General features: G+C 37.2%; 1 protein-coding gene and 1 long non-coding RNA gene across 2 annotated transcripts in view; one reads left to right on the forward strand and one right to left on the reverse strand.

The window, feature by feature from the left end:
- itsn1 (intersectin 1 (SH3 domain protein)) overlaps positions 1 to 19,808 on the forward strand; it is a 181,117-nt gene that overhangs the window by 23,779 nt on the left and 137,530 nt on the right. Inside the window, 2 exon segments of the mRNA XM_069888982.1 lie at positions 9,149 to 9,205; positions 13,674 to 13,766. Coding sequence (XP_069745083.1) covers positions 9,178 to 9,205; positions 13,674 to 13,766 — 121 coding nt within the window. The 5' untranslated portion in view covers positions 9,149 to 9,177.
- LOC138738551 (uncharacterized) lies at positions 2,647 to 12,747 on the reverse strand. Its single transcript, XR_011341592.1, has 2 exons — positions 12,619 to 12,747; positions 2,647 to 2,935 (listed from the first exon to the last, which is right to left on the reverse strand). It is a non-coding gene; the product is annotated as an uncharacterized lncRNA (long non-coding RNA).

The following is a 19,808-nucleotide window of genomic DNA, read 5'->3' on the forward strand; positions in this document are numbered from 1 at the left end:
AGGATTGGTTTGGCTTGGAGAGTTTCTAATTGTCCTTTGGTATTTTGGAGTAGACTTTACCAGGATCGCATTGATTGGAACCAAAAACAAACTACTGGAGGAGCTTGGTGAGTTGATTAGCCTCTGTGAAGCAAATATTTTGGATTGAGGTCATGCATCAAATGCTGTTCAACCTTTTGAAATCCTCTAGCAGTTTGCTTTTTGTTCTAGATTACAGCATCTACAGACTTGTCTCCATATTTACCAAGAAGCATTTAGCAATGCAAATTGTTACTTGCAACACTGTGTGCTGCTTGCAGAACTTGTGTGCTCTAAAGAAAAAAAGATAACGTTGGCTCTAATTTTTAATGGTTCTCTTAGTTATTGCATCAAAAAATGTTCCACTTGTTAGCATTTTTCATCCAAAGTTGTCAGCGACAGAAAATAAATTGAGGTCCCTCTAGTGGGGGCAAACTGCTAATGTAACCTTTGCAGACTTGAAGGTAAAACTGTTCTGTTCTTCAACATGATCAGCAAAACTTGTAGACTCAATTATCACTAAGGATTGTGCCAGAGGAATTTTCTTAAATCTGCTAATCATTTTGAATTGCCTTGGCAAACAGAATGGTTGGTATATAATGTATTTTGCCAGAAGCTATCTTCATTGTTCACCAATGTACTATGGAGTTTGAGAATAATAAATTCAAAAGCTGTTCTTTTGTTAAAGGGTAAGTACATAAACACTCAAATTCAGTCTGGAGTTCTTAATATTCCCTTTGGTTATATATAGTGTATTGAAATTTTTCAGATGTCTGAGTAAATATAGTTTAGCTCAAATTGAATGTTGCATCTTCCTGGGTTATTCTTGTTGACAGGTTTTTAATGTAGTTGGCCTCTAATGTTTCATTTCAACTTCCTCTAAAAGTCTGATTCTTGACATTTTTGATTTTGGCCCACAAAGCAAAATGATGAACTTGATAGGATAAGCCAATTATCAAATTTGAGGATTTAAATTTGATTCAACTGGAACATGTGTCATGCTTGGCTTGGAAGACTTTAATATTTTTAGGACTTCATTAATTGTCTATGACGATATCTTGAGAGCTGAATAATAATATTTTTTGAATATTTTGTGCTTGTTTTTTTTCAAAAATTATACATAATAACATTTTAAATATACAATATATTAAACTTTATCTCGTAAACAACAAAAAACAGACTCTCCTCCCTCCCCCATACAAACAGATCCGATCACAGTCAGAGCTTACATATATTTTAAGAATATAGAGTATAGTTGAGGAAACTACATTTTTGTATATATAATAGTTACTTTTATATATTTTGTTCCTTTTTATTACTGTATCTGGGCCCCTATGTGGTCCCAGTATGGCTGCCAGATCTTTATAAAAGGGTCATATTTATTCTTTAAGTTGTATGTGATTTTCCCCCCCCCCATCAAAAGACATACAGCTGTTTATTTCTGCAGTCCATTGTCCTATAAGTGGAGGGGTGTAGGACTTAGAAGTGATCATGATACATTTTTTCGCTACCGCCAGTGCTATTTTTATAAAAGAGATTTAATATTTGGTCAATTTATCACTTATTTCCTTGAAATTACCTAATAGATATAGGTCTGAGTTGCCCGTGAAGGCCACTCCTGTTATCCTGGTTAACTTTTCTGCGATTTCTTTCTAAAATGGTCTCACTTTCTCGCGGGACCATGTGGCATGTATAAAAGTTCCTGTTTCAGTCCCACATCTGAAAAACATCTCTGAAATTTTGGCTTTTGATCTGTGTAACTTTTGTAGGGTAAGATATAATTGGTGTTTTTTTAAAAAAAAAAATTGTACTGAACCAGTCCATATCTTGTATTTATAATTCATGTCATGCTGTCCTTACACCAATGTGACCAGCCACACCCAAGTCCGACTCCCATATTGTCAACTCTGGTTTTGCACTTTCGCTCTGGTGCATAATACATTTTTGTTATAAATTTGGATGTATTCACCATCCAACTATTCATTCAGTTTCACTAATTTCAAGTGGGGTCAACATTGGTCCCCATCTTAAGAATGATCTAAGTTGGAGAAAACAGAAGAAGGTCTGATTGGCCTCTATGTATTTGTGTTTGTTCAAAGGACAGGAGTTCCTTTGGTGTAACAGTCCTTAAAATATCTTGTACCTTTGTCATACCATGGATTTAATATTCTATTAACCAACTTTTTCCACAATGGTGCTTTTATTGATATCCCTACTTTTTTTCCCTATACCTTCATTAATTTCTTGCCACGTTCTAATCATATGTGTTAGAATGGGATTATCCATCTTTTTCTTTAGTGATTTGAAACTCAATTTATAGATAAAGCCCTTTGCTTCCCCCTCCTCCATTGAGTACATTCCTATTTGAACCCAAAATGGGGTTTATCGTCAGTGAAGTAGGATGCAAGAAATCTAGCCTGTGCAGCTAGGTAATTTTTTTTTGAAGAGCTGAATAATAATGTCAATAGGTCGTGCTTTCTGCTCTCCCTTCATCCCGTTGATTTTAGTTTTCTCATTATTCTTTTTGAGTGACATTCAAATTCTATTCTATCTAGTTCTTTATCTGGAATTTGTGTTTGAAAACATTGTTATGCCCAATTTGCACACGTAATCAAGACACACCACATGTAAAAGATGGGGTTGACTTTATTGAAACTGTTTACTGCAAGAATGACTTATAAAACGTGCACATGATATATAAACATAACAGCTTGCAGTCTGCTTGTACAGCTACTGTGTGTTCTTGGAATCCCAGATTCCAGGTTCAGTAATAAGTAAAATCCTATTTCTAGGACATCCCCTTCCCACATAATGTGATTGTACCGCATTACTGTCAAGTCCAGGTGTTACTCATTTCATCCATCTTTGTTTCAGTTGGTGTCACCTCCCACTTTCTTCAGTTCAATTGTGTGGCATCCTAAAGAAGCAAGGAATTAATTACTCCTGACATTTCACACAAATACCTTATTCCCTAATCTAATGAGTATGCATCTTTATGACAGTATCACTTGGATATTTTGCTGTTTTAGCCGTTGCTTTTAGTTATCTTAGAGTTGGTTCCTTTGCCTGATGTTGAAACCTTGGATGGTCGAGTGAACCCATCGTTTTTTTTTAAACCTCTCCTCAACCAGATGACCAATTTCGTTGCTTTCATTCCAAAAAAAACGAATTGTTTTCATCACAAAAAATAAAACATTAATCAAATATTCATAGCTAATGATACAAAAAATACTTTTATATTTTTCTACCCAACCCCTCCCCCCACCCAGAAGTAAGAAAGGAAACACCTACCATTTAATATACAATAATATTAGCATATACAATCATTAATCATTATGGAAAAATTAAGAGGAGTGGATAAGGTAGAAGAGATGGATGGAAAATTATCCACAAAATCCATATATGGTTTCCAAATACTATTCGTAATTTTTTTTGAAAGATGAACAATTTTGGATCTCATTATACCATCTACTTAATAACAGAAATAGAAGGTAAAACAGATGGACAGAATATAGATAAAGCCTTTTTTTGAAGTACAAATGAGAGCATTAAAAGAATGGTTGTTATTAGAAATTAGTGCAATTAAAAGAAAAATGAAAAGAACAGAAGATAAAATGGAAAGTTTAGAGTGGGTCATGACAGAAATAGGGGAAAGTGTGGAAGAACGAGAAATGGCTGTAGAAATGAAAGTAAATGACTTAAGAGGAACATTGGGAGAAAGTGATTTTTGTATACATTGCACTTCGGTTTCCATCGAGGTGATGCTGAGCAAATAGGAGCTGGCGGAAATCTGGTCAGGCGGCATCTGTGGAGAGTTCAGAAATGCTAACTTTGTTTCTCTCCATAAATGCTGCCCGACCAGCTGAGTCCCTCCACTTAATTTTTGCTCATGATCCCAACATCAGTTTCCATTTTTGTTAAACAAGTGATGCTCCACAGAACTAATTTTACTGTGGCACAAAATACTCTGGTTCATTTGTTCAGTACCAAGCAAAACAAATGCTGCGCTCCATTCCAACCTCGGTGATGTATATTTTTACATATCAATTACACTATTCAGATTTGTAGAATATCTGGTTTTACTTGGCAAGTTGTGCTGGTGAACAATCTTCCTTGGTTTCTAGTTTATTTGTTTTTGCTGCATCATCTATTTCACCTTTGTGCTGCCCTGGTATTCAATATTTACATTGAGTTAAAGTTCTAGTGTTTCATTGCAAATACTTTAGCAATGTAGACTGAAACTCTGCAACACCCTTTACTATTTAAGACATTGATAGACAGCAGCAGGTGATCCTAAGTAAACAAGATGCTGTGATCTAGAGCAGTATACAAAAGTGGAGAAACTCAGCATTTCACACAGAATCCAAAGAAAGCACATGGCAGTCGATGTTTCAGACACGAGTCCTTTTTCCAGGCGTGCCAAAAATCAGACAGACCCCTGAATAAACAGATGGGCAAGGGGGAGGAATAGAGACCAACAGATGGATACAGGTAGGAGGGGAAGAAGCTAAGAAGTAATAGGGGCAGAGGAAATGGAGAGAGAGCCCTCTGATAGAAGGAAGGGTCTGTGAGCTGGAGAAATGGGGAATCCATCTTTATTGAAGAAAGGGGACATTTCTGATGTCCTTGAGTGGAAGGCCACATTCTGGGAACTGATGAGAATTGTGAGAAATGGATTGTGTCCTTACAAGAGACAGTGTGAGCAGAAGTATAATCTGAAGTCTGTGTTTTCAGCCAGTGTCATTGGATAACTTGTCCCCTGAGGTAGAGATGGAGAGGTCAAGGGAGGTGTTGGAAAGAAATGGGTGGGCAAAGGATGCTTTTAAAGGCAAAGATCAGTTCCACCAATTGGAAGAGAGCATTAGTTAATGGAGAAAGAAGTGGAAGGCCCTGAGGCTTTCCTGAAGAAGAAAGGATTTGTAAAGGGATTGCACATCATTGGAGAAGATGGTGCAGGGAAGAGAGTTGGAATTCCTCAAAGAGGTGGAGATCATATGGTGTCGCAGATAAGAGTGGAAAGGGACTAGACAAGCGGGACAAGCTGAGGAGATAAATTCAATGGGGCAGATGCAGGTGGAAACGATGGGACTATTTGTGAATTTTGGTAGCGGGGGGAGGTAGAAGAAGAGTGTCGGGTTGGGAATATGTTAGATGCATTGGCGGGTCAATCACCTGAAGTGTTGAGGTTTGAGATGTTCTGGGAGATGATAATGTGATGAGTTGGTGAGATCTTGGCTGGTGGTAGGCATAAGGTGGTGTGTGGCTCCAGCAAAATGGAGATCCATACACCAGACCTCAACTGTGCCTCCCTTGTTTGCAGGTTTGATGGTGAAGTTGAGGTTGATATGGGAGTGGTGTGGAAAAGTACAGGTAGTTTGTGTCCCATTGGAGATTAGAAGTTCAAGAGGAGGAAACTTGCTGGAAGGCAGGGTTTCGAGGAAGAGAACTGTTTGAGACCTAAAAAGATCATCAGTGGAAATTGGGGTTCCTTGACAAAGAAACAGGCACAGAAGAGACAGTGGCGGAAGTAAGTGTTCAATATTTTGTCGAGCACTGAATTCATTGAAGGGTGTGTGTAGGGGCACAAAAATGAGTCCTTTAAGGACAGATCATTCAGCATCAGAGGGGGAGAAATTGATACCTTGTTGAAATTAGATTGTACCTGATGCTAATTACCTTTCACCAGCTACAGAGAGATCACTTGTATTTCACTTAAAAAAAAATCTACTGTCCTTTCCCTGTTAATTTTTACATTTTTTTTTCTTTTTCTTTCTTTGGCTTGGCTTCGCGGATGAAGATTTATGGAGGGGTAAAGTCCATGTCATCTGCAGGCTCCTTTGTGGCTGACAAGTCCGATGCGGTCAGGCAGACACGGTTGCAGAGGTTGCAAGGGAAAATTGGTGGGTTGGGGTTGGGTTTTTCCTCCTTTGTCTTTTGATAGTGAGGTGGGCTCTGTGGTCTTCTTCAAAGGAGGTTGCTGCCCGCCGAACTGTGAGGCGCCAAGATGCACGGTTTGAGGTGAGATCAGCTCACTGGCGGTGGTCAATGGGGCAGGCACCAAGAGCTTTCTTTAGGCAGTCCTTGTACCTCTTTGGTGCACCTCTGTCTCGGTGGCCAGTGGAGAGCTCGCCATATAACACGATGCATTTAATAACCTGCCACATGAATGTAGCATTTTGGTCGTTTGTTGGGTTGTATATTTTATCAGGTTAACTTGAGAGAGATGATGCAATAGATAGAATTCAAAGCAAATTTTGGGCATCTTATTATTTCTGACTATTTTTAAATCCTATTCTGCTTCTAGCACTTGGATTGCACCTTTTGTATATTATCATCCATAAAAAAATTACAGGTCCAAATTTTCCAATTTCACCATATATAAGGTTAAATTTCTTTTATGGTGAATAATTGGTAAAATGTTTGGTACTGTTGGGGATTTCAGTGCTAATTTCTGAAAGCAGTATAACATATTGAAACAGAATGCACGTTCAACCAAATTTCTTCAAAATCATTAAACTATTGAAATAATATTTGAATATTATTACTTTTATAAGCAATGTAACCCTTGACAAATTGACATAAAAGGAATGCTTTTAATTGTCCATAGTAGTCTCTGTTTTAACTTTAGAACCTGGCGATTCGAGCTCCAGAAATTATACTATTTCTTGTAATTTAAAAAAAAGTTTTGTTAAATGTAATCTGGGTGAAGAACACCACAGATTATATCAAATTGAGATGAACTGAATATAGCCTCCAGATTCTAAGATCACATTTTGACCTTCACGTGGATGTGATTTCAGCAAGCTGTTCCCTTCGCTGAGTATTATCCTTCATCCTGTGGGCAAAGTGGCTTGTATTAATCTGTTGGCACAGTCCCTACTCTTTCCTTGCTTTTCTTATGTTTCCAATTTCTCCAAATGATTTGAATTTCATCAACCTTTCCTTGTTGAATCTTTCTCCCCCCCACCCCCATGGTGATCTGTTCAGGAAATTTTGTCTGGATATTTGACAGTGAATAGTAAGTTTTGAGGCAATAACAAAACGGTCCACAGTTGTTTTCTGTATTTGCTTTGGAGTGAATCAATAAAACATTTTAATTAGTTTTGCTTATGACCAGTATTATATAGTTTTACTTCCAAATCTGTATGAATTCTAACCACTTAGTTAAACAAGATCCACCCCTTCTAATATGTTGTAATATTTCCCCCCTCTCTGTGGTAGGAATTCGGCAGGTTGAGCACCATCAGTGAGGGGGAAAATATGACAACATATTAGAAGCCTTGATGCATGTTTTCATCTGATGATTTCCTTGACCCGCTGAGCTTCTCCAGCAGATGGTCTGTTGCTCCAATTTCCAGTATCTGCAGTCTCTCACATGCCTCTCCTCACTCTTGCACTTTACCCATGCAATTGAAACACTTCGAATTGCATTGATTTTGCTCTGCTTTTTCGAGTGCTGCTTTTTTTTCCCCAGATGATTCGTCAAAGATCCCTGCCAGGATGACTCATTTCAGTGCCTGTTTCCTTCAGTAGCTTTTTGTGTGGAGGCCATCCAGTCTTGTCAACTCGTGTTCTTAGTTTTATCAATCTTGCCAAACCTTTCATATCAATAATGACCATTATTCCTGAAAATATCAATTTCCTGAAAATTTAATTTATGGAAGAGAGGTTTTGGTATCTTGATGTGAGGAATATATGTTGTTCCTTGACATGTTATACTATGTCCTCTTTTGTACTTTATTTCAAAATGAACTTGGCATTAATTCTAAATGTACTTGCAAAAGCCCTTTTATAAAAAATGTGAACATGCGCTTAATCACTTAATTGTGCTTCCATTACCATTTAAAAAAAGTTAATTCCCCCCCATTATCCTTTTCCTTCATAATAACATTAAATAAATCTAACCTTTTATTCATTCACAGGAGGTTGGTAGCCAGCATTTTTTCTAAACTGCATATTCAATATTGTAACTGATGACCCAAATGTTAAAACCTGGACTATACTGTATATAGTTTACATTTCACTTGGTTACTGGAAATGTGCAAAGATGGTACAATATGAGAATTCAGTTTGATAACAGCATTTTAATTAGTGACAAGAAAAATGCTTTGTATTTTTGAGCTTTTATTTTGCCAAAGTGGTGGTGGATGAAAAATATAACCTGTTAAATTTGATGGGTTTGACTTGAAATTTATTGGAAGCTGGTCACCAGCCAGATGTTGGTTAAATGGCTCCTGTAAATTATACTTTATATGGGTTGCAGGAGGAAGAATCTGATTGGAATGTGGCTATAAATGGAAGTGTGCAAGATTAGGTGCGAATGGGATTGATGGGATGGCTCCAGGGGCTGGTAGAGACTCAATGGGCCAGCAGGTTGCTTTTTCTGTGGTTTGGTTCAAGGTGATTTGCATTTCTCTCTTGGTAAATCAAGTGTATTTGAACACTCTTTAATGGAGTTATAAATCCTACATTAAATCCAAATTTTTGTTTAAAACTGAGTTGCTGTATATCTACTTCTGATTAGCATTGAAGATGCCTGAAGAAGAAAAAAAAAGATCTTTTATTTTCTCTTCTGAGTTTGGTTTTGAACAAAGCCCAGATGGATGCTTTATCTCCATGTAACCAGTGCTTTGCAGCTCAATATTAATGTTAATTGACAACCCTTCTTTACGAATTCCCAAATTACAAAAATTTGCTTTTACAAAGAAATTATAATGGGTTTTGAATGGGATTTTGCTTTTATGAAAATTGCCTCCAACAGTAGTCAGTGGGCCTTCACTTTACAAATTTTAAGTTGATGAACAGTTTCTCAGGAATACCTTTATCCCTGTACTCCTAAAATGCACAGATGTGGGGAAACCGACATGATCATGATGTAATGTATTACTTCAGCGATTGGAAATATAGGAAGCTTTGTCTTCAATTGTTTTTTTTTATATTTTTGACAGGCTGCCTGTAATGAATATTTTTCACCTAAGATTCACTCAACAAGAGCAGCAGAGTTCAAAATTAGTTTACGGTATTCTGATCACTCAATTTTGTGTGATGTTTTAATCGACTATTGCATAACATAGTCTTAAGATTCTGCATCTAAGTTTTATTCGGGCTAACAATTCCTTATCTATTTCAGGAATCTGCTAATGACTTAAATAAAGAACCATGGCTCAGTTTCCGACAGCTTTTGTGGGCAAGTACTATCTGCAATATCATAGCAACTTCTCTTTCTTCACTACTTACAAGTTTTTTCACCCAATTTTTTTTGATTATTTGATTTTGTATGCCTTCAGCCCTAACTTGTAATCTTGTAATAGATACTGTGCAAGCACACTTTTTGCCATCTTTTGCACGAGGATAAAATTAGGTAATTTAATCAATTACTTTTTAGTATCATGCAGCTGAGGTTTTTAATGCCAGATTTTGCAAGGAAGCTGACGGTTTTAATGCTTCTCTGAACTGGATGCCAAGAGATTAAGAGTGGGTGTGAATGATAACTGAGGGTTTTCACTTTTTGCCCCCCTCTTACTTAAAGTCCAAAACAACTGATTTTAACATGGTGCTTCCCCCAAGGAACAGAAAATATTCTGTATATTTCGGCAGACAAGTTCCCTGCCCCCTTTTTTTCCAGCCTCACTTCAAGGGTTTTAACATGTATCGGATATACAAGTCTACCCCGCAAGAATCACAAGACCTGAGATGTTTGTCAGTGTATATGTCAACCCCTAAAAATCGCAATGATTGATCTGCTGGGTGATGGCTGGAGGTGATTGTTATCATGGAAGCTCCATCAAAACTATGAAAGTATGAAGTGAGTTTTAAAGTAACCAACAACTGGGCTGCTGCAAGAAAATTTGATATATATGAGAAGTTAGAAAGAGGATGGAGAAATAAAAAAGTGACTTTAAGAAAAATACCAAAAGGGCAATGCTGAATGATAACAAGAATCATGGGTTGACCAGAGTTGGAAAATCACATTGCAGAATGGGTACGAGAACAGAGGCAAGATTGCTACGTAGTCACTCAAAATAAAAAAAAAAGAACATTTACATTGAAGTGGGCAAAGTCACACCCAGAAGGCAGTAAAGACTTTGAAGCTACAGTAGGCTGGAGCAACTGTTTCACGAACAGGAAAAATCTGATATAATGATGAAATAAAAATTGCTCAGAAACTACCAAAAGATTTTGATCATAAAAGTTGTAAGTTTTCACCAGTTTATTATACGTATCCGGCAGGCAGAAACACCAGTTTGCATTGGCAAATATTGGACAAAATCCCCATGAATTTCTACATAATAGGCAAGGAACAATAATGTAAAAATGTGAAAACTGTGCAAACCAGAAGTACAGGCCATGGAAAAAAAACAGGTTTACCGTGATGTTATCGTGCATGGCTGATGGGGCAAAGTTAAGACCCATGATTTTTTTTGAAAATTTTATTTACAACTTTTTTCCGTGCATGCATCATCCAAGTACAAATTAAAAGCAAGTGTCAAATCTATTACATGATGATGACGACTCCAAACCCCCTCCCCCCATTAAACTAACCCCAATAGAAAGAAGAAGAAGAAAGAATAAAAGACACGAAAAAGAAACAGAAATAAAGTAAAAAGAATAAATAATGTAAAAGAAAACTAAGAAACTAGAATAGAAATCTGGTTGCCAGAGGCCCCCTCCCTTACTACACGGAATTAATTATTAATAACTTCTGATAATATTTCAAGGAGGTTAACAAAGTTTGGAGCTGAAGGAAAGGTCTAGAGATTCATTCCTTCAATTCTTAAATATGGGTGCAAAATTTTCAAAAATATGTCATACCTATTTCTCAAATTGTAAGTAATCTTTTCCAAAGGAACACAACTGAGCTTCTCTGCATTCCAACGCTCCATATCCAAATATGCACCTGATCTCCATGTCACTGCCACTCCTAAAGCAATCTTTAAAAATTGTTTTTGATATGTAAATATCTTCAATTTGGGTCTTATTCCTTAATGTTACCCAATAAAAATAATATTGGAGTTTGTGGTAATTTAATCTTAAATATAGTTTGCGTAACAAGCTCATTGACTCTGATAAATAGATCAACATTGTTAGCAAACAAACTAATTTTATATTCTTCCTGATTGACCATAAACCCTTTAATATCCAAATTGGTTTGAATAAATTCTGCAAGAGGTTTAATTGCTAAAATAAATAATGAAGGTGATAAGGTTCAACCTTGTCTACTAGACTTAGTCAGAGAAAACAAAGTTGAGACCTGCCCATTCGTAACGACTTTAGCTTCAGGATTATTATATAATGCTTTAACCCAACTTGTTAATGCCAGACCCTCCCAAATTTCTCAAAAACCTTATACAAAAAAAAAAGTACCACTCTATTCAATCAAATGATTTTTATGTGTCCAATGCCACTTATTTCTCCCCTCTTTTGTGCTGAATGTATTATACGAAGCAATCTAGTTATCTGCAGATTTTCTCCTTTTTACAAAACCTGTTTGGTTCATGTGTATCAATTTTGGCAAAAACTTCATCAACCTATTGGCAAAACTTTTCCAATTATCTTATAAATCTACATTTAACAAAAAAATTGGTCTTTAAGACGATGGTTTTAAAGGGTTTCTGTCTTTTTCTTTTGGTATTACAGTTATTATCGCAGTAGAAAATGTTTCTGGTAGCAAATGTGTCACCCTCACCTATTCCAGAGCTTCCTAAAAGGAGAAATTAATAAATCTTTAAATTCTTTGTAGAATTCAGACAGGAAGCCATCCTTTCCCGGAGACTTATTACGTAATGAATTCAGTGCCTCCCTCACCTCCCTAGACATGAAAGAGGCACCCAAGTCACTTTGCTCCTGAAGAGTTAATACTGGCAACCTAATTTGAGACAGGAAATCCTCTATTTTATTGTCATCGCTTTGCAATTCAGATTTGTACAACTGCGAATAAAACTATTTAAAAGCCTCATTAAAAGTCACATTGGACTCTGTTTTAATGCATTAATGGTTCCTGAAACCTGTTCCGTTTTTAATTGCCAAGCGAAGACCTTGTGAGCACTTTCACCCAACTCATCATATCTCTACTTAGTTCTCATTATTGCTTTCTCTGTTCTATGTTTGAAGTGTGTTATACTGAAGTTTCTTGTTTATAAGTCTGACATTTTTCCTCTAAAACTTGCCTTTGTAAATCTATTTCTAGACAAGTTATCTCATTCCAGTTTGCTGACTTCTTTCATGTAATCCTTCTTAATTTAAGAAGTATAACTTATAATTTGATCCTTTAAATAAGCCTTCATTGCACCCCACAGAATGAATTTGTCATTTACTGAATTGGAATTGGTCTGGTCTAACAAAGTTACAAAAATTTGTTCTTTTTAATAACATTGAATTAAATCTCCCATGGTAATTAATCTTCAACTGCAAATTTAAACCTAAAATAAAATTCCCAGCAGGTATGTACATTTTCATGAAAAAGGATGGATGAAAATGGTGTAATACTATGGATAGACAATGTGTGCAACAGGCAGTTTAAGTAAGAAATGGAGTTTGCTGGTCTGGGATAGTCATTTAACTGAAAACACTAAAAATAGATTAGCACTACATAATACTTACATGGCAGTTATCCTGGGTGGTTTCACTTCTCTGTTGCAACCTCTCGATGTGTGCTTGAACAAGTCATTCAAAGACCATGTCTGTGAGGAATGGAATACATGGATGATGAGTGGAGGAAGGTCATTTACAAAAGGTGGGGCAATGAGTGCTGCATCACTTGATGTGTTGTGTGACATTGTGCTCAAAGCATGGGACAAAGTGAAAATAGAGGCTGTAATGAAATCACTTTCAAAGTGCAGTATCTCTTGTGCAATAGATGGCACGGAAGATGATTTATTGTGGGACATTGACCGTGAAGCTGAAGCCGCCTCATCAGTTGCAGACTGTTTAAACAGTGCTTGCAGCCATCTTTGCCTCAGATGATGATCGTGATTTTGAAGGGTTCTAAATGTGTTTTGGTTCAATAAAAATTTGCGTTCAAAATTTGTTGTATTCGGGCTTTTTTTTTGGTTTTTTTTTTCAAGGGTTAGCTTTTTTTAAGGTCTTAAAAGTATATCCGGCATTTAAGTCGACCACCATTTTTTTGAAGGTTTCAAGACTCGACTTAAACTCTGAAATATACAGTAAATCAATGGATCTGTTTTTTTTAAAACAGACCACCTTAAGTATTCCTTTACTTACTGCGGACCACTATAACAAACTCACAACCAGTGGTGGTGAGGGAGGAGAGTTTACAGTGACCAGTTTGTGTCCCTTCCCAAATCACTGATCTTGTTTATGGTGGGGAAAATATTTTATTTGTCTAATTACTGATTTATATTTTACCTATTATTTTACGGTATTAGTAATATTTAGTGTCCATAGGTTTTAAAATTCTGCTGTGAGGATTGTTGGCGTGCATTTCAACCTGCTGTGGAAAAGCTGTAACTTGGTCTCTCGTAACCAAACCTCTACCAATAACAGTTTTATTGCCTGTTGCATCATTAGGTGACATGATGATGAATATAATCTGAAATACTGAACTTAATTCCATGAGCACATTAAGAGGAAAGGAAAGATTGTTTTTAGTCCAACCGAGAAAATTATTTGAATTGATTGTCCTCTTTTTGAAACAGGAGGCCTGGATATCTGTGCCATTACAGTGGAAGAAAGAGCCAAGCATGACCAGCAGTTTCTTAGCATTAAACCAGTTGGTGGAATGATTACTGGTAAGAACAAAATAAACTTTTGTGTTTTCAGATGAATTTTTCCTCCTTTCTGTCTACTTACTCAGCAATTTTACCTCTCCCATTGCTATTTTAGCAATTTTCTAAATATGGGAAATGGCTGAATACATTTTGCAAAGGGAAGTTTAGTGTTGCATAAGTGCTCAGTGAGGGGGTGATTGGAAATGTGTTTGAGCAATTAACTAAAGCTCAAATATTTTTGTGTTTTGCAAAAAGGTGATAACTTAAAGATTCTTTTATAAAGGTGAAGGAACATGAAGAAATCTCGTCAAAATAGTTGGTGTAATTTGGAAATTCAGGGGAGGGAATGCGTGTTACAGCTAGATATTTTTATAAATGATTGAGAACTTTGAAGTTGGAGACATGTCACAAAATGGCTGGGTGGTAAATAGGATTTTATTTGGATGGCCAATATAGTCTTTGCTAATCATTTTTATTTAATGGAATTACTGACTTTATATATTTGCTTAATTTAAAAAAAAAAAAGACCTCTCGTATTTAATTTTCGGTGCGATTCAAGATGGTTAGCTGAAGTTGCAAGTGACTTTTTCCAGTGTGTTTAAACGTTGAAGGTGATGCTACTCTTTATTGTCATTAGGCTGGTATACCAGCCTATGAAACATGATTAGCATCAACCAGAATATAAAATAGAACACAATGCAATAAACATATATAATAAAAACACAATAAACCATACTAAAATAATTTAAAAAAAAATTACTGATTCTGAAATATAAGTGCAGCACCGCTCAATGCCGTGAATTGATATTTGACATTATCGTGGCTTCATGAAAAAAATCTCTTTTTAAGTCTGGTAGTTCTCTATGGCATCTGTCCAATGGTAGGAGAGTAAATAGTTCATGGTTAGGGTGTGTGGCATCGCCACGTCACCATGTCCTTCACCTATAGATAGATTCAATGGTAGACAATTGCATTCCAACAATCCGTTGAGCAGTTTTCACTACCCACTGAAGTGCCTTCCTATCTTGTGCAGAACAATTCCCATACCATGCCAGTATACTGTACGTCTGTGCACTCTCAATAGTACATCTATAGAAATTCAATAGTTTTCTAGGGCGGAGGTGTAACTTCTTCATACATCTCAAAAAAATAAAGATGTTGTTGTGCCTTTTTGATCAAATACCATGTGAGATCACCAGAGATATGGACCCACAGGAATTTGAAGCTCTGCAATCGCTCCACCACCTCTCCATTGATGTAAATTGGGACGTGGGTGCAGCTTCCTGCCTGTCTAAAATCCACAATGATTTATTTTGTCTTCTGGATATTGAGTAACAAATTGTCTTCAACACACCACAAGGCTATGGGCTAAACCTCACCCTATTAGGCCGTTTCATCGTCCCATGATCAAGTCTACCACCCTGGTGTCATCTGCGAACTTTATAATTAAGTTTGAGTTGTACATGGGAATGCAGTCGGATGTAAAGATGGAATGCAAAAGGGGGCTCAGCATGCAACCCTGGGGAATTCTGGTGTTCAAGGTGATACTGGAGGATAAAAAATATTTCCTCACCTGACAGACTGGGTTCTGTTAGTAAGGAAATTCAGAATCTAATAACAAAAGGATGAGCTGATACCATATGAACAAAGTTTGGTCATCAGCTTTGATGGTACAACAGTGTTGAAAGCCGAACTATAATCAATAAATAGTAATCTTAGATAAGAGTTTGGTCTGTCCAGGTGAATCATAGTAGAGCGTAGCACTGTTGAAATGGCATCCTCTGTTGACCTATTTGCACGGTAGGCGAATTGATGTTGGTTGATCCATAGTGGAAGGCAAGCAAGATTTCAGATGAGATCAACCTCTCAAAACATTTTGCACTGATGGGAGTAAGTGCTACCGGATGGTAGCCATTCAGACTCGTGGCGGTAGAGTGCTCTGCCACAGGCACAATTATAGCAGTTGTTTGAACAACAGTCTTGGCCAAGAACAGATTAAAATATCCGTTAAAAACCTCTGCTAACTGATCTGCGCAAGTTGTAAGCACTCGACCAGGAATGCCATCCAGTCCCGCTGCCTTCTGCACATTCGCCCTACTAGGGATGGCCCATACATCCGTATTAGAAAATGAGAGAGGTCCTTCATTCGATGAAGGATCCACCTTGAAAGGGATGTCCTTATTTTCTCGATCAAAATTAGCATAGAAATAATTAAACTCTTCAGAGAATTTTAAGGGGTCACAGCTAGAAACAGGTGCTGTCCCAAATGATTTATAATCTGTGATAACCTGTATACCCCTGCCACATGTGCTGAGTCCGAGGATACAAAGTGCCCCTCAATCTTCTGTTTGTATAAATGTTAGCCTGAGAGATTCCCCTCTTTAAGTTGGACCTGGCCAAATGATATATCTCTTGGTCTCCAGCTCTTTGATTAGAGCCTCTGTCTCTAATCAAACGATGGACCTCACTGTTCACCCGTGGTTTCTGTTTTGCAAATATTTTAATTTTCTTCTGTGATGTAATTCCATCCACGCATCTATTTATATACTCAATAACAAAGTTGGAACATGCATCAATATCGATCTGACTATCTACTGTGGTACGTTCAACAAAGACACTCCAGTCTGTATTTTGAAAATGTTGCTGAAGAACAAGATCAGCCCCCTCCCGCCAGATCCTTGGCAGTTTTAACTATGGGTTTGACCCGTTTAATGACTGATCTGTACTTTCACAAACTGTGAAAACTGGTCAGACTGACCCAAGTGAGGGAGGGCAGTGATTCTGTATGCATCATTTGTGTTAACCTGATCCAAGGTTTTATTCCCTCGTGTTTTACATGTTTCATTCAGATGAAATCCTGGGAGCACAGAGCATAAATTACAGTGATTATAGTCTCCAGACACTATAAAGGCACTATCTGGATGTAATATTTGCAACTTGCCAATAGCATCCCTAATAACTTTCAAGGCGGCTTTGGCATTCTCATCCGGAGCTACATAAGCTGCTGCAGCAACAATGCAAGTAAATTCTTTTGGTAGATAAAAAGGTCTATAATTGATAATAAGATACTCCAGATCTGCAGAGCAATAAATGTCAACAATTGTAGAGTTAGTGCACCATAGTTGGTTTACATAGATGCACAGTCCACCTGTAACGGCCCCAGAGGACCCCAAAACCCAGCAGCAATAGAAATTCACCAAAACAAATGGTTACATAAACAAAAGTTACTTTTAATTTTCCTTAAACATTAAAAACTGGATCGAACTAACTTATTACTATTAACTTAACCTCATTATAATTCTAAGTAGTGTGTATATAAGTTCAGAAAAGTTCTTTGATCCACAGTCCAATCTCACTTCCCAAGTTCACTGGTTGTAGGCAATTCTTATTCTGGGCACAGAATTTAACATTTCTAAAGTTCACCAGGCTTTGGTGCTTGAAAGGTAAATGGTTACCGCTCAGGAAGGTTCTGTTGGTTTTCAAAGGGAGATTTGTTTCTCATTGGACACCCACAATTGATTCCTTCAGTGTCTTGCCAAAGATACTTGCCCCATTAGGGTTTTCCAGATGATAACCTTTCTTTCAGGTCACCTCAGAGTTCCTTTTTTGTTTCCCTTATTTCAAGGGAAACATTATTCAGCCAGCCATCTCCTCTTGTATGGACCACAAGGGCTTTGACCAGGCTGAACAAAGCAGTTACAACCCGTCTTCAAAATGGGTTTGCCAGCTTGTCCTTTTCCAGTACCAGCTGCTGCTGAACTGTAGAACTGAATTCTCTCTCTGAGAAAACCACATGACCCTCTTAGAACAGCAAACTACACTCAGACTGCTGCACCGGACCCAATTTTCTGAGTCTGTTCATCAGTTGCTTTCCAAAACAAAAATCCATTACTCCACAGCATGTCCAATTAACACCTATTTGTGAAGTCCTTATAACCATTCTTTAAAGTTTTTAAAGGCACTCAGAGCCTGGACTGTCTGGCTTGAGCCAAACTCTTGCATTTTAAATGAGATCTGTTTTGAATTGTTTGTTTCTGACCTACACTTTAAAAATAATCCCACAATTTATCTCCTTTAAAATATATCTATATAAAATATAAAATCTAACATAATCTGTCGCACCACCCTTTTTTTCCCCATTGCTGTTTCTATTCTTCAGCCCTGAAAAACATTTGGCCTTCCAATTCTACCACCTTATTTGGTATCCCACTGTTGAGCCATGTCTTCGTAAAAATCATTACATTACAGTTTGAAACCCTCTCCTGTGTGAGGAACCAGGTTTTCAACTCGTCCATTTTGTTTGCCAGAGACCGAGCATTCACAAGGAAAATACTCAGTAGCACTGGCCTAAGCAGTTTCAGCCGTAGCCAGGCATAGATTCCTCCCCATATTGTTATTTCTAGTTTTGTCACCCACGCCGAAACCTACCAGTCGGGGTAATTTGAAAGTGGTGTCCGTTCCAGCTCAGAGGTTATTTGATCAAATTTAAATGAGCTCTGAGAATAGACCAGACCCACATCACTGCAGCACTAGTAGACTTCCAAAGGCATCAGTCTACTGAAGATGTAATACGCTTTGTTTAATTTGACACACACACAAAAAAACAAAAATGACTAGATTAGAGGATGGTGGGGAACCTTTTAACTTGTGGACAACTGTTATGCCAGATTCCCATCGGGAAACTGCAAATATGTGAAATGAGTTTCTTTTTCCTGTTTATGTAAGTGTTAAATGTTTCCATTATCATGGTTGAACTTGTGGTGGGTTGTGGTTTTCTGCGAACTCATTTTGTGGATCCAAAATGGGTCCACAGTATAGCCTCTTTTTGCAGGCTACCTGTATGGCATGCAAAACAATGTTTTTCATTGTCTTGCCACATGAAAATGGGCAATTCAACAGAATGTATCATTTTGGGTAAAATATTCAAGGGTAATGTGAGAAAAAAGACTTTAGTCCTGATTTGTACACATTTTTAATTGCTTTCAAAAGAGAACTGATTATGTACAATTGTCATCAAGTTAAAGTGGGACTAGTTCCCCTCCATTTTCCAATCTAATTATTCATCTTCAATGTTTAAACTCAATGGGAAAATTAAATACAAAAGATTTTTTTTAAATGAGCGAATGTATAAAGTCAGTAATGCCGTTAAATAAAAATGATTAGCAAAGACTTTATTGGTCATCCAAATAAAATCCTATTTACAACACAGACAGCCATTTTCACATTACTCTAACTTCAAAGTTCTCAACCATTAGACCTATCTGGATCTGACACACATTTCCCTCCCCTGCATTTTAAAATTATGCCATCAACTATTTTGACCAAAGATTAACCAATGCTTTTGGGTTGTTGTTGACATTGAAAAATCAGCATTCAATGCCCTTCACTAATTGTACTTGAGGTTGTGGAGAGCCTTTTCCTAGAATTGCTGCTTTCCTTCTGGTGAACCGAATGTTTGGAATGGAATTTTGGGAGTTGATTCCAGTAATGATGAAGGAATGTTTCCCTGTCAGGAAATGATGCGTCTAAGAGCAGAAGCTTCTAGGAGCAGAAGTTCCCATGGTTGCCTTCCTGAGAGTAGAGGTTATGCATTTGATTTCAATATTTGCAGTCTGTCTCGTTCAAAATTGAGGTTGGACTAGCATTGAAAAATAACTGCATTTTACTTTATATATGGCACAATGTAGCCAAAGTGGAGGAATAATTTGCTATGTTCTGAGGAAAGAATGGGAAATGCTACAGACAGGGTGACCAGGAACTAGTATAGATTCAATGGGAATAATGACTTGCTTCTTGTTCGATCAAGTCAATGAAGAAGAGCTCCTTATCTGATTGCAAGTATGTTTGAGGACCATGAGGCACAATTTCTTGATATTTGAATTCTTTGAGCATTTTTAAGTATCTGTTGACATCTTGTACCATAATAAAATAAATGCGGTTGACATTGCAGCGGGCACCATTGGCTTTTGGCAGCATATGTGAGAGAAGAGTCCAAGTGTTTATTGATCATGATATTTTAACACGAAAAATACAAAGTTAAAGGATGGCATTTTTGTGGTGTGT

Source organism: Narcine bancroftii, chromosome 7, assembly GCF_036971445.1.
Source record: "Narcine bancroftii isolate sNarBan1 chromosome 7, sNarBan1.hap1, whole genome shotgun sequence".
NCBI classification, from domain to species: domain Eukaryota; kingdom Metazoa; phylum Chordata; class Chondrichthyes; order Torpediniformes; family Narcinidae; genus Narcine; species Narcine bancroftii.